Here is an 18,734-nt window from a genome sequence, read left to right as displayed (position 1 = left end):
ATAAGCCAAATACCTTTTCTCTCTACCTCTTGATTTTTTCAATTTATTTACCAGAAATATGTTTTTAAACACAATTAAAATATTAGTTATATAGTTGAATTTGGTTGTGCACATAAAATAAGGAAGTAATTGTGTGTGTGTGTGTGTGTGTGTGTGTGTGAATTCTGGTTTTCAAACAATATAAATAACCCACCTGAGTTAATTTGGGTGTATAAGCTTCCATTTCTTGTCTAATACTTTGAAAAGAATTAATAATATCCTGACTTGTTGCATACTGTAGTGATTGGATTGGAGTTGGACCATGGTAATACCTAAACATTAGCAAAGAAGAAAGAAATTACACAGAATAAAGGTGCTCAACATTTGTCTTTTAAATATTTTAGCAGTTTCAGTACAACATTTCCCTCAAAGCCAAAAATGATAATACAGTTAATGAGATTTCAATAAGATGATTTACTTCATAAAAGGACAATAAGATGAAAACAGCACAGAGAGCCAAAATTTACTTTCTTGGTTTTGATAATTTAGGATCCTTTCCTGAGATGCACAAAGTACATTTTTAAGAAAAAAGAATACTGTACTTTTATGGTAACAAACTAATTAAATTTGCATACTATACTTACAGAATATATTCTGTATTAACTTGTGTTATATAACTATCCTGCCTCAACTTAATTTAATATTGACCAAACTTACCTATCTGACTTCTTGAGGTTTAGTGCAATCGTTTTTATGGAATTATTTTTTCCCAAGTCTTCATATTCAATGGACTCCTGTAACTTCGCCTATAATTATTAACACAGCACTTTTAATCATAACTTTCCCTTGTAAAAGTAATGAACATGACTGAAAAAGTAAAACTGTATGAAGTCTTCATACCATGAGCTTCACTTCTAGAGATGCTGCTGTACAGGTGGTTGAACCCATTTTCTCACCAACCAATTAGAACACTTGTTTTCCTACACTCCAACCATTCTAATTACTACTAAACTTTTAATTTTTGACAATTTGGTAGGTAAAAATGTGTATTTTACTACCCCCCCCATAAATTACTAATTTATACTTTTTCTCCAATTTAGTGTTTGTTTTTTAATTATTCCCTTTTTGCTTATTTTTCTGTGGATTAATTTTTGCTTAAATCTTTGATCCACTTGGAATTTATTTTGGAATAAGGAGAAAAGTAGGTAATTTGAGTTTCTTTTACTAAATTATTAATGAGTCCTCCCAACTCCATTTGTAGAATAATCTGTTTTTTTCCCACTGATTCTGAAATGCCATGTTTATCACATATTTAATTCCTCCAAATATTTGGATTTACTTATGAACTCATTATTTTTTTATTGATTTTTTTACAGAGAGGAAGGGAGAGGGATAGAGAGTTAGAAACATCAATGAGAGAGAAACATAGATCAGCTGCCTCCCACACGCCCTGCAACTAAGGCACATGCCCCTGACCGGAATCGAACCTGGGACCCTTCAGTCCGCAGGCCGACGCTCTATCCACTGAGCCAAACCAGCTAGGACTATGAACTCTTTTAAAGAATAATTTCCTTTTTTAAATTTATTGATTGATTTTTGGGGAGGAGGAGAGAGAAACATATCCTTGGGTGAGGGTTAATTAAAAAATTCTAGGTTATTAAATATATCACAAAAAGGTCAATTTGAACATTTAGTATTTTAAATTATCCCTATTTTAAGAGTCTGAATAGTTCTCTTGTAGTACAGTAATAAATTTGACTTCAGCATATTCATAGTAATACATCCATTAGTCCCCCCTTACCTAGAGTCAGCCTATTTTATACTTTCTCAACTCCAGACCTTTTAGCCAACTTCAAAGCATATTAATGTCATTACTTTTCACATATGCCAAGCTCATTTTGATTCCTGCTGTTGCCTTACCTAAGCAGTGCCCCTATCAAACCTCCCATACATAATAATCCAAATCCTAAACTTCTGCCAGAGCATAGTTAAGTCACACTTTCATACTTAACTGAAAGCTCCATAAATGTAAGAACTCTATCAATACTTCTGAATCTCTCATCCTACAAAACCCTCTGTAGAACAGAGGCAACTCTTGACTTCAAAGAATATCTAGAATTAGCATTTATTATTCAACATTGTGAAAATCCACACAGTGATTTGTGACAACTCTTTGACTATCAAGAATCAACTCTACTTAGTGCAAGAGTTTGCAAAGCAAAGCATCACTTCCTAGATTTCTTCTTTAATACCTGTAACTTACATTTTAGTTTCACTTTTCTTAGTTTAGAAAAAATTTCCTATTGGCTTTGTTAATTTTAAAGGTTCAGATACCTGTACAAACATATTATCAAAATATATTAAATAAAGTATAAGACTCACCCACAACCCCTTTACAGGAAGATTACCATTTAGCATGCTCTTTTAAAGGACTTTTTAAAGTCCATAAACTTCTTTTTCCCACGTGAAATTATCGTATACAATCTGCTCTGTGAACTATTCTACTCTATTCACTCATTCATTTTATATTCTCTTCGGTTCCTATTGTAAATAACACAACTAGTATACTTTAAATTTTCTTTTGTAATTATTTTTTTGATGTTTGGCTTACCTACAGACACTAAACTCTTTGAATACAAGAACTGTCTTATTCATTTTGTTTCCCACCATCTAATATTTTAGGCAACTCAAAAGAGTTTTTTGAATTTAATGTTTTATAAACTGAACTACTGTTATGGCATATATTAACTATTTTTAATTCAATATATCATTAAACCATTTGTCTGTAACGACTGCAGTAGTCTTCATTATATGGATGTACCACAGATATTAGGATGTTTGCCATTTTCTCTGTTATCTATAATAAAAGCATAATATGGTAATTAGACTGGACATTCTTCCAGACGAAGCTGGGGCTGTGAGGGAAGCCCGGGTTCCGGGTGCCAGAGGGAAGCAGGTGCCGGCAGCCGGGGCAGGGGGCGGGGGGCGGGGGGGGGGGGGGAAGGAAGGCATACTCTTGCACGAATTTAGTGCATTGGGCCTCTAGTAATGTTATAATGAGCATTTGTAACTAAATCTTTGCACATCTTTATTTTTAAAAAATAAATGTCCAGAAGTAGAATTAAGGACATAAACTTTTAAAATTTCAATATATACTGCCTTATAAGAAAGCTTTATTGTAATTTATTTTTGTAACTGGGGAGGGAGGAACTTAAGAACACACACAGAGTAATATCCCTAGCAGGGTGGCTCAGTTGGTTGGAGTGTTCCACACACCAAAAGGTTGCAGGTTCGATCCCTGGTTGGGAGCATACAGGAGGAAACCAATTAATGTTTCTCTCCCACATTGATGTTTCTCTCTCTCTAAAATCAAAACATATTCTTCGGTGAGGATAAAAAAAAAAAAAAGACAAGCAAGCAAACAAAAACAGAGGAATACAGCCACCTGGTAAAGTTGCAAGGAAAGAAAGAATATGCAAGTAGGTAACTGTCAGTACTTAATAAAAAGACATATTTAGCCTTGAAATGCCAGGTTTAATGTGAGGGCCAAATCCTATCTTTTAAAAACATTATACACAAACCTTCAGTTTTTCTTTCTCTCACACTGCCTTTGTTGAACACTCTTTCCCAGAAAACAGAATTATATGTCAGTATGTGCATGAGAAACCACAAACAATAAAAATAGTTAACAGACTTGAGTCAATGGAAAGCTGGCTGGCAAGCCAAATTTAAAAAGTTCTTCAATTTAAGCCAAATGCTTAAAGTGTTGGTTAGAAGAACTAAGTCATTTGATATAATCAAGTGTCAACATAAAGTACTAGCAGTTATACTAAGGTATCTGGAGAAACCTGAGCCCTAAACGTTCCCAACTTTTTAACCCATACCCTTTTGACTGCTGGCTGAAAGCAGTCTGCATCTCTGGAATTTCCATCAATGCTGCTGGGCTCACCATTTTGTTCATTTTGTGCTTCTCTAAAAACAAGAAAAAGAAATTGATGTTAAAAACCACAGAACAAAAACACAACTCATTTTGACTATCTTGGAAAGCTCAGTCACTGCACCTTGCATGTATACTTAACTGTTTCCTGAGACCTGCTGCTAGGACCATGGCACTGTGATGGTTAAATCTCTTGATGATGGCAGCATTACTATTCTCCTTTATGGATTTAGAATTAGAAGTAGATGGCACAGAGGATATGCCATAGCCCTAAAAGAAACAATTTAGTAGATTAAAAATAAAAATAAAGTTCTAATTTTCTTATCTGTTACAAGACATGTTTAGCTGAAAAAAAATTTCTGTATAATGGGAGTTTATTAATTCTGAACACTACTAAATATTTATAGGTCAACATTTAAAATAAGTGACAATATACACATAAAAATTAAGAAATACCACTAACTCGTTTACTGTCAACAAAATATCTTAACTCGAGCTTGCATTTTTAAAGAGCAATTTTGGACTTAGCAAAATATTAAGTAACAAAATACAGTGAAAAAAAGCATGGACTTTTGAAGTCCGATAGCGATGAAATGAAATTCTGACTTCATCACTTTTCCAATGTTAGTCTCGGCTAGCTCTGTAAAATGAGTATTTGGAGACAAATGTTATAAACAAAAAAAGAGGGTGCGATAATGTAGTAACTGGATTGGGAAGAGGAGCTATTTTATATAGAGAGGTTAGAAAAAGTCTCTCTGGAAAAGTGACATTAGAACAGATATCTGAAAGATGGGTGGAAGCTAGTTAGGTAGAAGAGCAGGAAGAAGGAACAGCAGGTGTAAAGACTCTGGGGTAGAAAAAGCTTGGGACAGATCTGAAAGTCATTATGTCTGGAGCATGAATGAGGAACTAGCCCAAATGGAGAAGTAGGAGGTAGAGACCAAATCAAGAAGGGCCTTGTAGGAGTTTTGATTTTATTCTATGTTCAATAAAAAGAAATTGAAGAGTTTTACATAGTGGAACATTCTGAATTGATTTATAACTCTTACTCCTAGGAGAGAATGATCTATGACAACAAAAGTGGAATTAGGAAGATCAATTAAAAGGCCAATGCAAGCAATGAAAGCCAGAGATGGTGGTAGTCTACAGCAAGAGGGTCTAAGTATCTGTGGAGGTCGAGATGTAGACAGATTAGAGATGTATTGTAGAGGACTTGTTAACACAAAATGAATGTTGAAGATAAAGGATGGGAGGGAGGGGCATCAAGGAGACCCTTAGGTTTTGGCTTGAGCAAGTGAGTCCATGGTATGTTCTTTAACTGAGATAGGAAAGACCCAGGAAGAAATGGTTTATGATGATGGGAATCAAAAGTACCATTTTGGACATGTTACATTGAGATGTCTGTGAACTATCTAAGTGAAGATAGCAAGTAGTCAGTAGGATATATGATTTTGGAGTTCTGGGATTGACAGAAAATATATATATATATATATTTATTTATTTATATATTTTATTTATTTTTTACAGAGAGGAAGGGAGAGGGATAGAGAGTGAGAAACATCGATCAGCTGCCTCCTGCACACCTCCTACTGGGGATGTGCCCGCAACCAAGGTACATGCCCTTGACCAGAATCGAACCTGGGACCTTTCAGTCCACAGGCGACGCTCTATCCACTGAGCCAAACCGGTTAGGGCTCATCATTACACATTTAGTATTTCAAGCAAAGGCATGTAGAGAATGTATTCAGGAGGAGGCCCAAAGACAATATCCTGGGACAGTAACAACTAGAGGATGACAGGGGAAGAAGAGGCACCAAAGAAAAAAGGAATCAACCAACATTTCTTTCTTTCTTTTTAAAAAAATATTTTTATTTATTTCAGAGTGGAAGCGAGAGGGAGAGAGAGAGAAACATCAATGATGAGAGAAAAATCACTGATTGGCTGGCTCTTGCACACACCACACTGGGGATTGAGCCCGCAACCTGGTCCGTGGGACAATGTTCAATCCAATGAGTCACCAGAGCCAGGTGCTAATTTGGTTTTAAAGTGTATGAACTTAACGATTATGGTATCTTTAGCTTAGACTGATACTGGTAATAGGCAAAGTGAAGAAGGAAGTTACACATATGCATGTAAAAATATACCATCTTTTTATTAAAAAAAAAAAAGCCATAAAATGTCTTTTCTCATCACAAAGTAAGCTGTAATCTCTAAGCTTCCCTAAACTTCATTTCGTCAGAATGATTAAGAGGACCCTATTTGTAATATGTTGAGAATCACCAAGGAAGTGACTGAGTGCTGAGAATCACCAAGAGATAGCTTAATTTCATTATGGAAAAGACTCACATGCGTACCAAAAATTATATTCTATTAATATATAATTTAGACTATAGGACAAAATTTTAACATTGGTTTTCTCACTTGGTGAGTAAATACACTAACTTAAAATTAGAGGAAAAGTTAGGGGGGAAAAAAAAAAGATAGGTAGGTGGGAGCATGTGTATATGGCCAGCAGAAAGGGAGCAAAAAAATGGGCAAGAAAATTAAAATATAAGAGTGTGAGAAGGCAGTTTTCTCTTACTCCAGAAGATATAGATAGGTTTGACTAGAAGATATAACCTCATTTTCTATGACTGGATAAGTAAGCAAATCTAGAGTTATGATGCTAAGGTAGGTAGCTCATATTTGAAAGTGTGCCTGTTGAAACATATTGGGGATAGTGTGGGTAAGGATCATGAGTGAGTTCATGGTGGGTAAATAATGGGCAATCAGCAAAAGCTTACCTTTTCCTTGTCTATTAAGATTTATCCACATTACTAGAGACTGTTAGCTAGAGAATAAAGCCAGACTCATTAATATGTTAAGCTTTCATTATTACCTAGAGAATTATTGATGGGAGAGCTAGAAAATTCTTTTAAAAAGTTTTAGCAACTCATACAGGAATTTGTTTTCCAAGCAATTTTAATAGTGAACAGTACTACTGAAAAGCACTTCTGATGAGTCACTCAAGATAACAGTATTTTGTTTGATTTACAGTCTCACAAGTAAAACATCCTCACTTACGGCAATTTCAGAATTATAAAAATGCTGAAGACAAGGAAAAGACTATGTTCTCTCATAAACCCTTTTACTATAACTTACCTCATCTAATGGTTTATCTTCCAAAGCTGTCAAATCAAGTAGTGGGTTTTTCACTCCTAAGGAAACCATTGTTTTTAACCCTAGAAAATAAATGAAATAAAGTCGATCAAGTCTTACTTTTTTCAGAAATTAAAAAATTCATTATTAACATCACTAATAAGTGGAGAACAGCAAAATAAATGATAGAGTGGGTCAGGGGTAAACAGTTACCTTTTTCATCTATTTTGGCACATTCTGCAAACAGGTCCTTTGACCCTGTATTAAGCCGGTCCCTGTGAAAATAATGGGACTGAAAAAAACGTGTCCAGAATTCCTTTTCTGTCATGCTGTGGGGAACATTTTCTACATATTTCATTTTTACTGTGGAAGAAAAACCATAACAGTTACATGCTGCATATCCATTTCTTAAAACTTCAAATTAGTTGAAATATAAATAGCAAAAACTAGATTATAAAACTGTTCAACTATATATTTTGTATATAATAATCTAATTATAAATATGAAATATAACTTGAGAGATAAGATGAGGTACTACCTTTATGAATCTTAACAATTACAAACAAAACCTTATTTTGTACCAAGAGATTTGACAAGTTTTAATAATAGTACCTACTTCATAGGGTATTTGCGATAACTAAATGAGTCAATATACATAGAGGCTTTAGAATGGTGTCTGGCACACCATTATGTTATCAGAAAGATATGCAAATAATTACATTACAATGTGGTAACTCTGAGGCAGACACTGGCCCTAGGGAAGGGGAGGGGGCTCATATCTGTCCGAAGAAGTCAGAGGTGGTAATGAGGAAATGCTCGAGCTGAGTCTTGTGGGAGAGGTATGTTTTCTAAGGACTAAAGGTGCAGGAGTGAGGAAGTGAGAAGAACAGTATATGGCTTAAGAGAGCACTGGTTGGTTAAAAAATGACTAAAGCAGTGGATCTCAACCTTGGCTGCACATCATAAATCATCAGGGCTGGGGTGATCCTATTAGGATGGTTTCTGCAAGGGAAAGGATTTGTAAGTTAGAAAGGTCGCTCTGGAGGAAGCATAAAGGATGATTTGAGTTAGTGCTCTAAAGACTCATTTATTGATGCCTCTGGAGGATGTCATCTTGCTCAGGTATGGTTAAGGGTAAATCAAGTTTAAGAACTACTGATGGAAAGAATGGGAAAGTCGTCATACCAATGAATTGATGAGAATACACTATATACTAAAAACTTTAATATCTACCACTGTCAGGAACTAGGTACAGTACTTCACATATTTTGTTGTACTTGATCAGGAATAAAATGTAAACTTTGTGTTTTTCATTGAAATATTACTGAATTCATCCAAATAAATATTTTAACTATCTGAAAGAAGTGATTCGTCTTACCTGCGGGATAGGTCCTAAATATGGACTCAATAATATCAGAGGTTAAATTATATCTTAGACCATTACATCCATCTGTTTGGGGCCGGACATCAGCCTAAAATAATGAATATATATTCATTAAAATACTGGGGAAAGATGTTAAACACACAACAGACACTGGACAGAGGTGGAAAAAAAGAGTTTCTGAATGAATTACAGAGGCAAAGGAAGTCCCTCACCTTTACTTTTGCAGAGAGACAAAGAAGCCTGGCCTGGTTTCATATAATCTTAGTGACCTATAAAATCTGCTTCCTTGAAAATCCTACATGGTCAAACAGGCATGTTTATGTGTGGCCAAAAACAGATAGGTATGGGAGCTTTATCATAAACTTCTACAGTTACCAAAACTATAACATATTTTACTTACTAAATAAACAAATATTATCTGACTTATTTAAGAAAGGCCTTATTAATTAATACTAAGCACACAGAAAGATGCCAAGCATATAATTGGTACTCAAATTTTTGTTAAATGTGTAAATACTGCTTTGGTTCCACCAGAGTAGAGAAATTTTCTAATTCTACAGGTAAGCACTCCCAATTTTTCTCTAAGATACATTTTACAACCTTTACTTTTCCTATACTATGATAGTCATTACACATTTAACTTTTATTGTAAGTAAAATATAGCAACCATAAAAAAGTTATCAGAAAGCCCTAAATTTAAAAGTATTAGGGGAAATAAATATTAGTCCAATTGCTAAAAGATTCTTTTTTAAAAGTCCATTTGATGCCCAGCATGTTAGGGTCAAGTCCAGAAACCAAGAAAAATAGCAAAAATAGAAATTTAAAAAATACTGTATGTATTTAAAAATATTTTAGAAGAATACCATAAATATGGAAATGCCCATGAATTTACTTCACGAAAATATTAAAATTTATCAAAGAAATGGCATTGTTAACACACAATCAGGGTTTTCCTTAACCTCTGCCCCCCTTTTCAGAAATCTAGAAGGGTCACATACCAGAAATGCTGCAGAAATGCCAACATCCTGCTTATGATTGGATGTGGAAGAACTTTCTGTTGAGTTCACATTTAAACGATTGGCCCAGAATTCCTCAGCACTGATCACTTGACTCACAACAAGGTCTTTATAAAGCTGAAACAAAACAGGATCTTCTTGCAGCATTCTGGGGATAGAACATATTGAATATACTGAACTTTCTAGAACAAAACACCATTTAGGTAACATTTTAAAGACTTTAACACAAAATACTGAAACACACAACTTTCATTTTGTGATGATTGAGCAGCAGCAGGTCATTTAGTTCATTTGTTAGTAATTAAATGCAAAAACAAAACAAAATCAAACAGAAAGCCAAAACTACCCCACTTTTTTGGAGAAACAAAGTGTAGATAAATGGAAGTTTGAAGAAGCAAAGACTAAAACTCTTTGAGGGCATGGATATGGTCTTATTAATTTCTATATCACAGCAATACAAAGGTCACTGTATCTGTATTTGTATTGCACTGTATTCTTTTTTACAAATAAAGGTGAATGAAGAAGAGGAGGCATGCTTAAGATTTTCCAGCAACTAATTTTTCATGGTGATAAGCACTTGGAGTCATAGCACAGATGGCTTAAAGATACTGGTAATGGAATTCATCTTATCAGAAATTCTCATCATTTTATATGCTTTCTCAACTTTTTTTTTTTCAAGAATAAAAGGATTTTAAGTATAATGTTACCAAAACTGTACTGACATAGTAATGATATCACAAAATCAACTTTTTAACAGTATGATTTCCTTCAGGTTTCTTATTCACAAACACACTTCTAATGATTTAGTACCTTTTCTGTGAAGAGAACTGAGAAAAGAAATTAAGGAACCTTAGCACCTTTGAATCTCAGTTCTGTTCCTAATCAGATGTTAGGCTTTAGGCAGTTAATTTAACATCTGAGTTTATACATTCTCATTTGCCCATAGCTAAACAGCTAGTAAGAAGCTAAAGTTGAAAAAAACAAAAAAAAACAACAACAACAAATGAAAAAACACACACACACGCACACAGAGGTAAAGATACCACAACTTGCCCTAACTAGTTTGGCTCAGTGGATAGAGCGTCAGCCTGCGGACTGAAGGATCCCAAGTTCGATTCCAGTCAAGGGCATGTACCTTGGTTGCGGGCACATCCCCAGTAGGGGGTGTGCAGGAGGCAGCTGATCGATGTTTCTAACTCTCTATCCCTCTCCGTAAAAAATCAATAAAATATATTAAAAAAAAAAAAAGATACCACAGCTATATTTTCCTATATTATACTATCAAAGTACAAGGGATGATAAATAGCAAGCTATTACTCTATGAGACCGGAGAGAACCTAGTTCTTCAAAAGGCTATTCTTTCCCTCCTTCACCTGTTTTTCTCTTCAAGTTCTTTATTGGCTTTCCTCTTGAATTTGGGCAGCAGCTGCTGAAGAAGGTCTTTCACTGCATCTCGCTCTTTGACTGCTGTGCTTTCGTTGGAAAAATGGAAGTTAGTTGTGTCCCCTGCGTGCAGAACCAGCTGAAGCTGAATTTTAGCTTTTCCTTCTGGACTGATTTTCTGGCCTAAAAGGAAACATGAGGTTAATTAGATGACACGCACATTGTGGAAACTGCCATACAACAGGTTACTTACTTTGCAGAAATACACTCTTCTCAAATAATCCAGAGCACAGTTCAACAAATTCACTGCTAACACACTGCTTCCTCCTTTAGTATTCCTTTTGTGTGGCACTTCTCACACATGGCTTCCACCTCCAGATACTAAAGAGCTTTTATTTCCATTCAACTGGGGCAGATATCTTTAAAACTTCCTGAACAGTCAACTAGGAGTCCCAAATCCACCCTGAACAGTGGCCTCTAATCAATATATTATCATTAACAAAAACTAGAGGCCTGGTACATGAAAATTCATGCACTGGAGGAGGGGGGGGGTCCCCTCAGCCTGCCCTGCCCCCTCTCACAGTCTGGGATCCCTCAGGGGCAGGAGGCGACCCTGCAATCAGGGGAAGGTGATGCCCCATCACACCTCTGCTGCTGCCTCTGTCAGCAGTACAAGCCTCGGCCAGCCATGGTTACCTGAGCCTTGGGTGGCCCTGGGTGGCTGGGCAGCCACCATCTGAGGCTTGCCTGTGCCTCAGGCCAGCCCTGGGCGGCTGGGGGCTGAGGAGACTGGGGAACTCTGGAGGCAGGTGCGCGGAGCAGCCGTGCGCCTGCTGCCCCGGTGGGGCTGAGGGGACTGGGTGCCGCCATCTTTGAGGGTGTGGCAGTCAATTAGCGTATTCCCTCCTTATTGGCTGTGGGCGCCGCCATCTTTGCGATGATGTGAGGGTCAATTAGCATATTCACTCTTTATTAGATAGGATGATTTGTCATGATTCAAAAAATTCCAAAACACAACCCATGGTTTACTTACTGGTTGCGAAGGAAGATATGAAATTTTACATTTGAGATTTGGTGTCACCACTTTAACCAAGTAGGACAACCTGACACAACAGGCTTTCTGAGGTGACAGAATAGGAAGTAACCACCACCACTTACAAGTTAAGACAATTAGGCATAATCATAATGTGTGATATTCTACAACCCTATACTCAGAGAAGAGACTAAAGAACTATAATTACCACCTGGCCAGTGTGGTTGAGTGTGGACCTATGAACCAGGAGGTCACGGTTCGATTCCTGGTCAGGGCACATGCCTGGATTGTGGGCTCGATCCCGAGTGGGGAGCGTGCAGGAGACAGCAAATCAATGATTCATTCTCTCTCATTTTTGATGTTTCTATTTCTCACTCCCTCTTCCCTGAAATCAATAATATAGGAAAATATGTATGTGTGTGTGTATATCTATATATACATATAGATATAAAAGCTATAACTATATACATGAATCTAGATTGAATATTGGTTTAAAAAAATCACAATTCTAAAAACATTATTGGGACAACAGGGGAAATATAAAATGGTCTGAATATTAAAATTTTGGTGGTATGAAAATATTATAAGCAAAGTATACATAAACAATAATGCAGATATGGCAAACTAATAACTGTATTTTTTTGTTAATCCTCATCTGAGGATATTTTTCCATTGATTTTTATTTATTTATTTTTTTCCCCATTGATTTTTAGAGAGAGTGGAAGGGAGAGGGAGAGACAGAGAAAGATCGACAGAGAAAGATCAATGTGAAAGAGACACATCGATTGGTTGCCTCTCACACGCGGATACAGGATCAAGCCTGCAACTCCCTACTTTTCTGTCTGCAGGCTCTATCCACTGAGCCAATCTGGCTAGGGCAATAACTGTCCTATTTAGGCGGGATATGTTATATAGTATATGTTGTATCATTCTTTAAAATTTTCTATAACTTTGAAGATTTTCATAATAAATTGGGACTGGGAATGTCAAAATATACCTACATAATGGAGAACTTGTATTCTTAAAGAGTGGTGCTTGTCTTTATAAAGGAAACAGATTCAAGGGGCTTTGTCCCATTAAGTGGGTGACTCGTGATAGTATGAACATGCTGCCTAAAATTCTCAGCCCAAACCAGTTTTTTTCAGTGAAGATGCTGATTCCAGACCAACACTTTAGATGAAATATCTTATTGCCAGAAGCAGCAATATGAAACAATTTACACTGTCAGCCAGCCTGTCCCAGTATCCAATTCCTCCAAAACAATCACTCCTAGGCTTTTTTTCTCAGTCATTGCTTTATCCTTGCTCTAGCTTAGCTCTTGCCTGAGAGGCCTACTTCTGAAGTTTTTTTTTAAACAAGATTAACTGCTAAATTTCACCTTAGTAATCTATTATTGATAACTTTCAATAGTTTCAGAAATGGGCATTCTATCAATATTCAACTTAAAATGAAAAATGATCTGGTGCAGATCTAGGTTTTGGTATGTGTTCTCCTCCCCAATAGCCTAGAATTGTGGAGACACAGGAGGTAGGCATATTCTTTATTGCACAATGAGTGTATTTTACAAATCTATAAGGGCAAGCCTGCTAATACAGGAAGTTCCTAATTTATGAGTCTATTGTAGTACAAATGATAGTTTGTAAGACTATTATCAGGAACTTGGGGAGGCATTTTTCCACAGAAACAAAGTTTTATAAGGAAGTAATGCTACCAGGATAGTGGACAAAGACTGGATAGTTTAGGGCCTAACCTAAATACTATTATTTTCGTTGCTACTTCTACAGCAGTGGTTCTCAACCTGTGGGTCACGACCCACAGGTTGAGAACCGCTAGCAAGGTCGCCTAAGACTGTCGGAAAACACAGATATTTAAATTACGATTCATAACAGTAGCAAAATTAGTTATGAGGTAGCAACGAAAATAATTTTATGGTTGGGGGTCACCACAACATGAGGAACTGTATTAAAGGGTCGCGGCATTAGAAAGGTTGAGAACCACTGGTTTAGGCATTACTGAATTATGATAGATTTTAAATAGTATTTCCTTTTGAAAATTAAGATTCTAAATTATTTCATTGGAGAAAGATGAAGATCTTGACCATTTCCAGCAACAAGTAGAGATCCTTGGGCAACTGTTCATACACAAAGGACATTTGTAAACTGAGCATTTCTAAGTTGAGAGTTGTCTATTTTTTGAGGTGTCATGTTTCTTGAAATTTCCGCAAATTGTTATCCAGGTGAAGAATCTTATATCCATGAAAAAAAATAAATCCATATTAATAGTCACAGTTAAGATAACCACAATTTGTCAAGGACTTAGTTGCCCAGACTTCCTTTGAGTCACTCTTATTATTCAAGATCTTTAGCTAGGTAAATTGCAGAACTCCCTTTCAGAGTAAAGGTCCTCAATCTCAGGATTCGCTTGGTGTTTTTAAACCTAATTATTATTGAGCCATAGAGTACCGAACCTTTTGGGTAATATTTCAAAGTTATTCTTGCTAATTTGGAAAGAGAAAAAGAAAAAGAATATAGAAATAATATGCTCTGTATTTCATCTATAGTCAGTATAAAATTGAGTATCTTCTCAACAGACAATAGCCACATAACTAAAAATTAATTAGACAACTTGCTTAAATGACACAATTTTATTAAAGGGCAATCTGGTATCATCTATCAACATGTTAAGTGCATAAACCATTTGAACCAGTAAACCCAGTGCAGAGATGTATCCCATACATCATACATATAACCTCACAAAGGTATTTAGTACACAGATCTATACAACACTATTTGCAACAACAAAATTCTGGAAACCTCCTAAATGTCCTTCAACAAACGACTGGTTAAATACATAATTGTACACCCATTTGGTGGATTATTATGCAACGCTTAAGAGAAGGTATATATAGCCCAATCAGCGTAGCTCAGAGTTTGAGCATTGACCTATGAACCAGGTGGTCACAGTTCGATTCCCGGTCAGAGCACATGCCCGGATTATGGGCTTGATTCCCTTCCTCTCTGAAATCAATAAAAATATATTAAAAAAAATATATACATAGATATCTTTACATGTGGTAGATTTACATATGTAAAGTTTTACATATATACACACTCTATTAAGTGCAAAAGGCAGTTTATAGACTAATATATATTCAGTAATCCCACTTTGTAATGATTTTTATGTGGTTGATTTTTTTTGGACATTAAAATAAAAAACCCACAAAGATTTTTATAAGCAATCTTCTAAAATTACTAACAAATATGACTTACATTTAATATCTCCATACATATGGCTGATTGTAAATCTATCTTTGCCTTCAGGTGCCCAAGCAATTCTTTCTGCCATGAGGTATAGAGCTCCATCCTGCTTCTTTTGACGCACCTTCTTTACAATCAGCAAGACTTCTTCAGATGAAGTTGCCATGATGGCTAGAAGGTGCTAATGGAGACAAAGAGTTCACATCTGTTAGGGTCTGATTTATTGACTTCTGAAGTCCCTTCCAAATCTAAAACCTAAACTACTAATGAGGGCAGGGGTGAATCTCTTCCCTCATTCAAAGTTGAAAATACAATTATATGGCATTATTCCTTAAAATCAAATTCCATTTTTTTCATACCATAGGTGTGAATTTACGTAAGTGTATAATATTTGGCAGTTTTTAAACCATTCCCACAAATGCTAATCAGAGCATTTTCAAATTATTTTTATTTTTCCCAGTTGTATTCTTAAACTTAAATGTATGATTTGACTACAAATACGTGGTTTTTTATGTAATCTATATTTAGAATTGTAGAACTTCAGAATTACATAGGGGTCTAATAAATATTTAGTTCAAATTGTTTCAACTGAAACAACTAAGGGCCACAGGCTTTCTGTGACTATTCCAGAACCACTTCCTGAGCTGAAACCACATGCATATTTCCTAATTCTTGGTCTAGGTTTCTTCTAGAATGCTTGAAAAAAGTAAAACTGAGTCAAAATTTTTTTTCTCCTTTTTATTATTCAAAATGTTACAGATAATGGCACTGCATTTTGGACTGTAATAGTCAAATCAAAGATTATCTTCCTGACTACAATCCTGTTTTCTTGATTATTATTATATAAAAAGTATTAAAATAGCAGCTGTGAAGAGAAAGCATAGAGAAATAGGGTTGTCAGATACAATATAAGATGCTCAGGTAAATTTTATTTTCAGATAAACCAATTTTTAGCATAACTTTTTCCCCAATATTGCATTTATTAAATCATTATTTGTTGTCTATCTAAAATTCAAACTTAACTGGATTTTGTGTATTTTTATTTGCTACATTTGGTATCTCTTTGTAGAAGATCCTTATCTTGAGCAAACAGTGGGTTTTCACAATAAAGGAATACATAATAAGTACAGTAAGACAAGTAATCAGGTGAGGAGAGGAATCTCCACTGAGTACTACAGTAGAGTACCCGGAAGAGATGCCAATTGTAGTTCCCAAATTTTGGTTGTTGGATAGGTGGTTTTGTAGTTCAATTGTCCTGAGTTAAATTCCAAGTTCACTACTCACTAGCTATGAAACCTTGGATAAGTTAATCTCTCCTTATGAAATGAAGCTACTAACACCTGCTTTACTAGCTGTTTGAGGAACAGAGGTAATGTATGCACCTGGAACACAGGAATCACTCCCTAAAGGGTATTACCTACTATTAAAACATCACATGGTGGCCCTGGCTGGGTAGCTCAGTCGGTTAGAGCATTGTCCACATATGCCAAGGTTTTGGGTGTGAGCCCTAGTCAAGGCACATATAAGAAGCAGTCAATGAATGCATAAATAAGTGGAACAACAAATTGCTCTCTCTCTCTCCCTTCTTTCTCTCTAAAAAATGAAAAAAAAAAAAATCACATGGTAAAGAGGGTACTTATCACAGATATATTCAAATGTTAATGTTTTGCAATAATAGCAATATTCAATAATTTTATTTTCATGATTTATTTACCCTGTACAGACACTGCTGAGAAGCACCCTACAAGTTAACAGTACATCACAATATATTTACTTTAAAAGGCTCACAGAACATTGGCATGCCAACATGTGACAAAACTCTCTCTTTAATCCTCACTGAGGATATTTTTCCAATGAATTTTAGAAAGAGTGGAAGAGAGAGGGAATGATAGAGAAATATCGATGTGAGAAAAGCACATCAACTGGTTGCCTCCTACACTAGCCCCGACCAGGGCCTGGGCTGGGAAGAGCCTGCAACTGAGGGTGCCCTTAACCGGAATTGAACCTGGGACCCTTCAGTTTGCAGGCCTACGCTCTATCCACTGAGCCAAACCAGCTAGGGCTGTGACAAAACTCTTAAAGCATGTCACCAATTCTGTGATAGCAAGAATGCTTTCAAGTGATGCCAATTTCACAATCACACATCACCATGAATTGTAAAGATAAAATAAATTGTACAGTGGAAAGTTCATGAAATACTTATTAATACGCACTTTCATGAAGATGATGTTTTACAATAATTTACAGTATCATCTTTCCTGCCCCCAAAAACCTCCAAATAAACAAAACCATTTCAGTAAGTTTCACAGTGCAAAAATTCTTGTCATTTGCCGTTTTCTACTTTTTCTTCTCTGTTGGTTCTCCTGGTTCTACCTTGTGTTATTTGGTTAATCCTCACCTGAGGATATTTTTTCCCATTGATTTTTAAATTTTTTAAAAATTATAATAAGTGCATGGTATTTTCTTTTCTTGTTTTTTTTTTTTTTTCTTTATTAAGGTATTACATATGTGTCCTTATCCCCTCATTGACCCCCCAACTCCACTCATGTCCTCACCTCCCTGGTGTCTGTGTCCATGCATTCATACAGGTCCTTTGGTTGATCTCTCCTCCTTACCCCCACCCTTCCCTACCTTCCCTCTTCATTGATTTTTTTTTTTTTTTAAGAGGAAGTGGGAGTGGGGAGACAGAGAGAAACATTAATGCGAGAGACACATTAATTGGTTGCTTCCTGCATGTGCCCTGACTGGGGCTGGGGATCGAGTCTGCAACTTAGGTACATGCCCTTGATCAGACTCGAACCCAGGATCTTTCAGTCTACAGGCCGACACTCTAACCCAGTGGTTCTCAACGTGGGGCACATGCCCCACAGGGAGGCAATTTGAGAATGAGTTATTAACAGTGAATTTTTTGCATTTCTTATGATTCTAGGGGCCTCATATACAGTATATATATATATATATATATATATATATATTGTGACATATTTATGCATTTCATTTCTCTATTATGTTTTGAGACTTTATTTGCTATTTTTCGTATCACTTCATATTATTAACAATTTCTTAGTGATTTCTTCCTTAGTACTTCAACTGTCCTTTTGTTCTTTTATTTTTCTCTTTCATGGGTGCCATGTTCTTTGGAAGCTTGTTTAAACAAGTTAATGGCCTTTTAGGCTTCCTCCACATGAATAGGAATTCAATTTTTGAATAATAAGAATTATATGTCACGGGAACATCAGGATTTTTTTTTTAATTTATTTTTTATATATTTTATTGATTTTTTTACAGAGAGGAAGGGAGAGGGATAGAGAGCTAGAAACATCGATGAGAGAGAAACGTTGATCAGCTGCCTCCTGCACACTCCCTACTGGGGATGTGCCTGCAACCAAGGTACATGCCCTTGACCGGAATCGAACCTGGGACCCTTGAGTCCGCAGGCTGACGCTCTATCCACTGAGCCAAACGGGTCAGGGCAACGTCAGGATATTAGAGATGCTTAGGTGGGGCATGGCCAAAAAAAGGTTGGGAACCACTGCTCTAACCACTGAGTGAACTGGCTAGGGCTATTTTATGGTTTTTACAAGTATGCTCATCTTTTTAATCTGAC

General features: G+C 36.0%; 1 protein-coding gene across 1 annotated transcript in view; it reads right to left on the bottom strand.

The window, feature by feature from the left end:
* GTF2H1 (general transcription factor IIH subunit 1) overlaps window positions 1-18,734 on the bottom strand; it is a 33,332-nt gene that overhangs the window by 9,340 nt on the left and 5,258 nt on the right. The window contains exons 2-11 of the mRNA XM_080642000.1: window positions 15,140-15,308; window positions 10,828-11,020; window positions 9,437-9,602; window positions 8,433-8,526; window positions 7,268-7,417; window positions 7,058-7,137; window positions 4,059-4,186; window positions 3,864-3,951; window positions 697-785; window positions 194-311 (exon numbers count right to left, since the gene is read on the bottom strand). Coding sequence (XP_080498126.1) covers window positions 194-311; window positions 697-785; window positions 3,864-3,951; window positions 4,059-4,186; window positions 7,058-7,137; window positions 7,268-7,417; window positions 8,433-8,526; window positions 9,437-9,602; window positions 10,828-11,020; window positions 15,140-15,293 — 1,260 coding nt within the window. The 5' untranslated portion in view covers window positions 15,294-15,308. The remainder of the gene's footprint in view (window positions 1-193; window positions 312-696; window positions 786-3,863; window positions 3,952-4,058; window positions 4,187-7,057; window positions 7,138-7,267; window positions 7,418-8,432; window positions 8,527-9,436; window positions 9,603-10,827; window positions 11,021-15,139; window positions 15,309-18,734) is intronic.

This window comes from Plecotus auritus (assembly GCF_963455305.1).
Source record: "Plecotus auritus genome assembly, chromosome: 9".
Taxonomy (NCBI): domain Eukaryota; kingdom Metazoa; phylum Chordata; class Mammalia; order Chiroptera; family Vespertilionidae; genus Plecotus; species Plecotus auritus.
The sequence above is the reverse complement of the archived record's forward strand: the minus strand, read 5'-3'. Positions and strand labels throughout refer to the sequence as shown.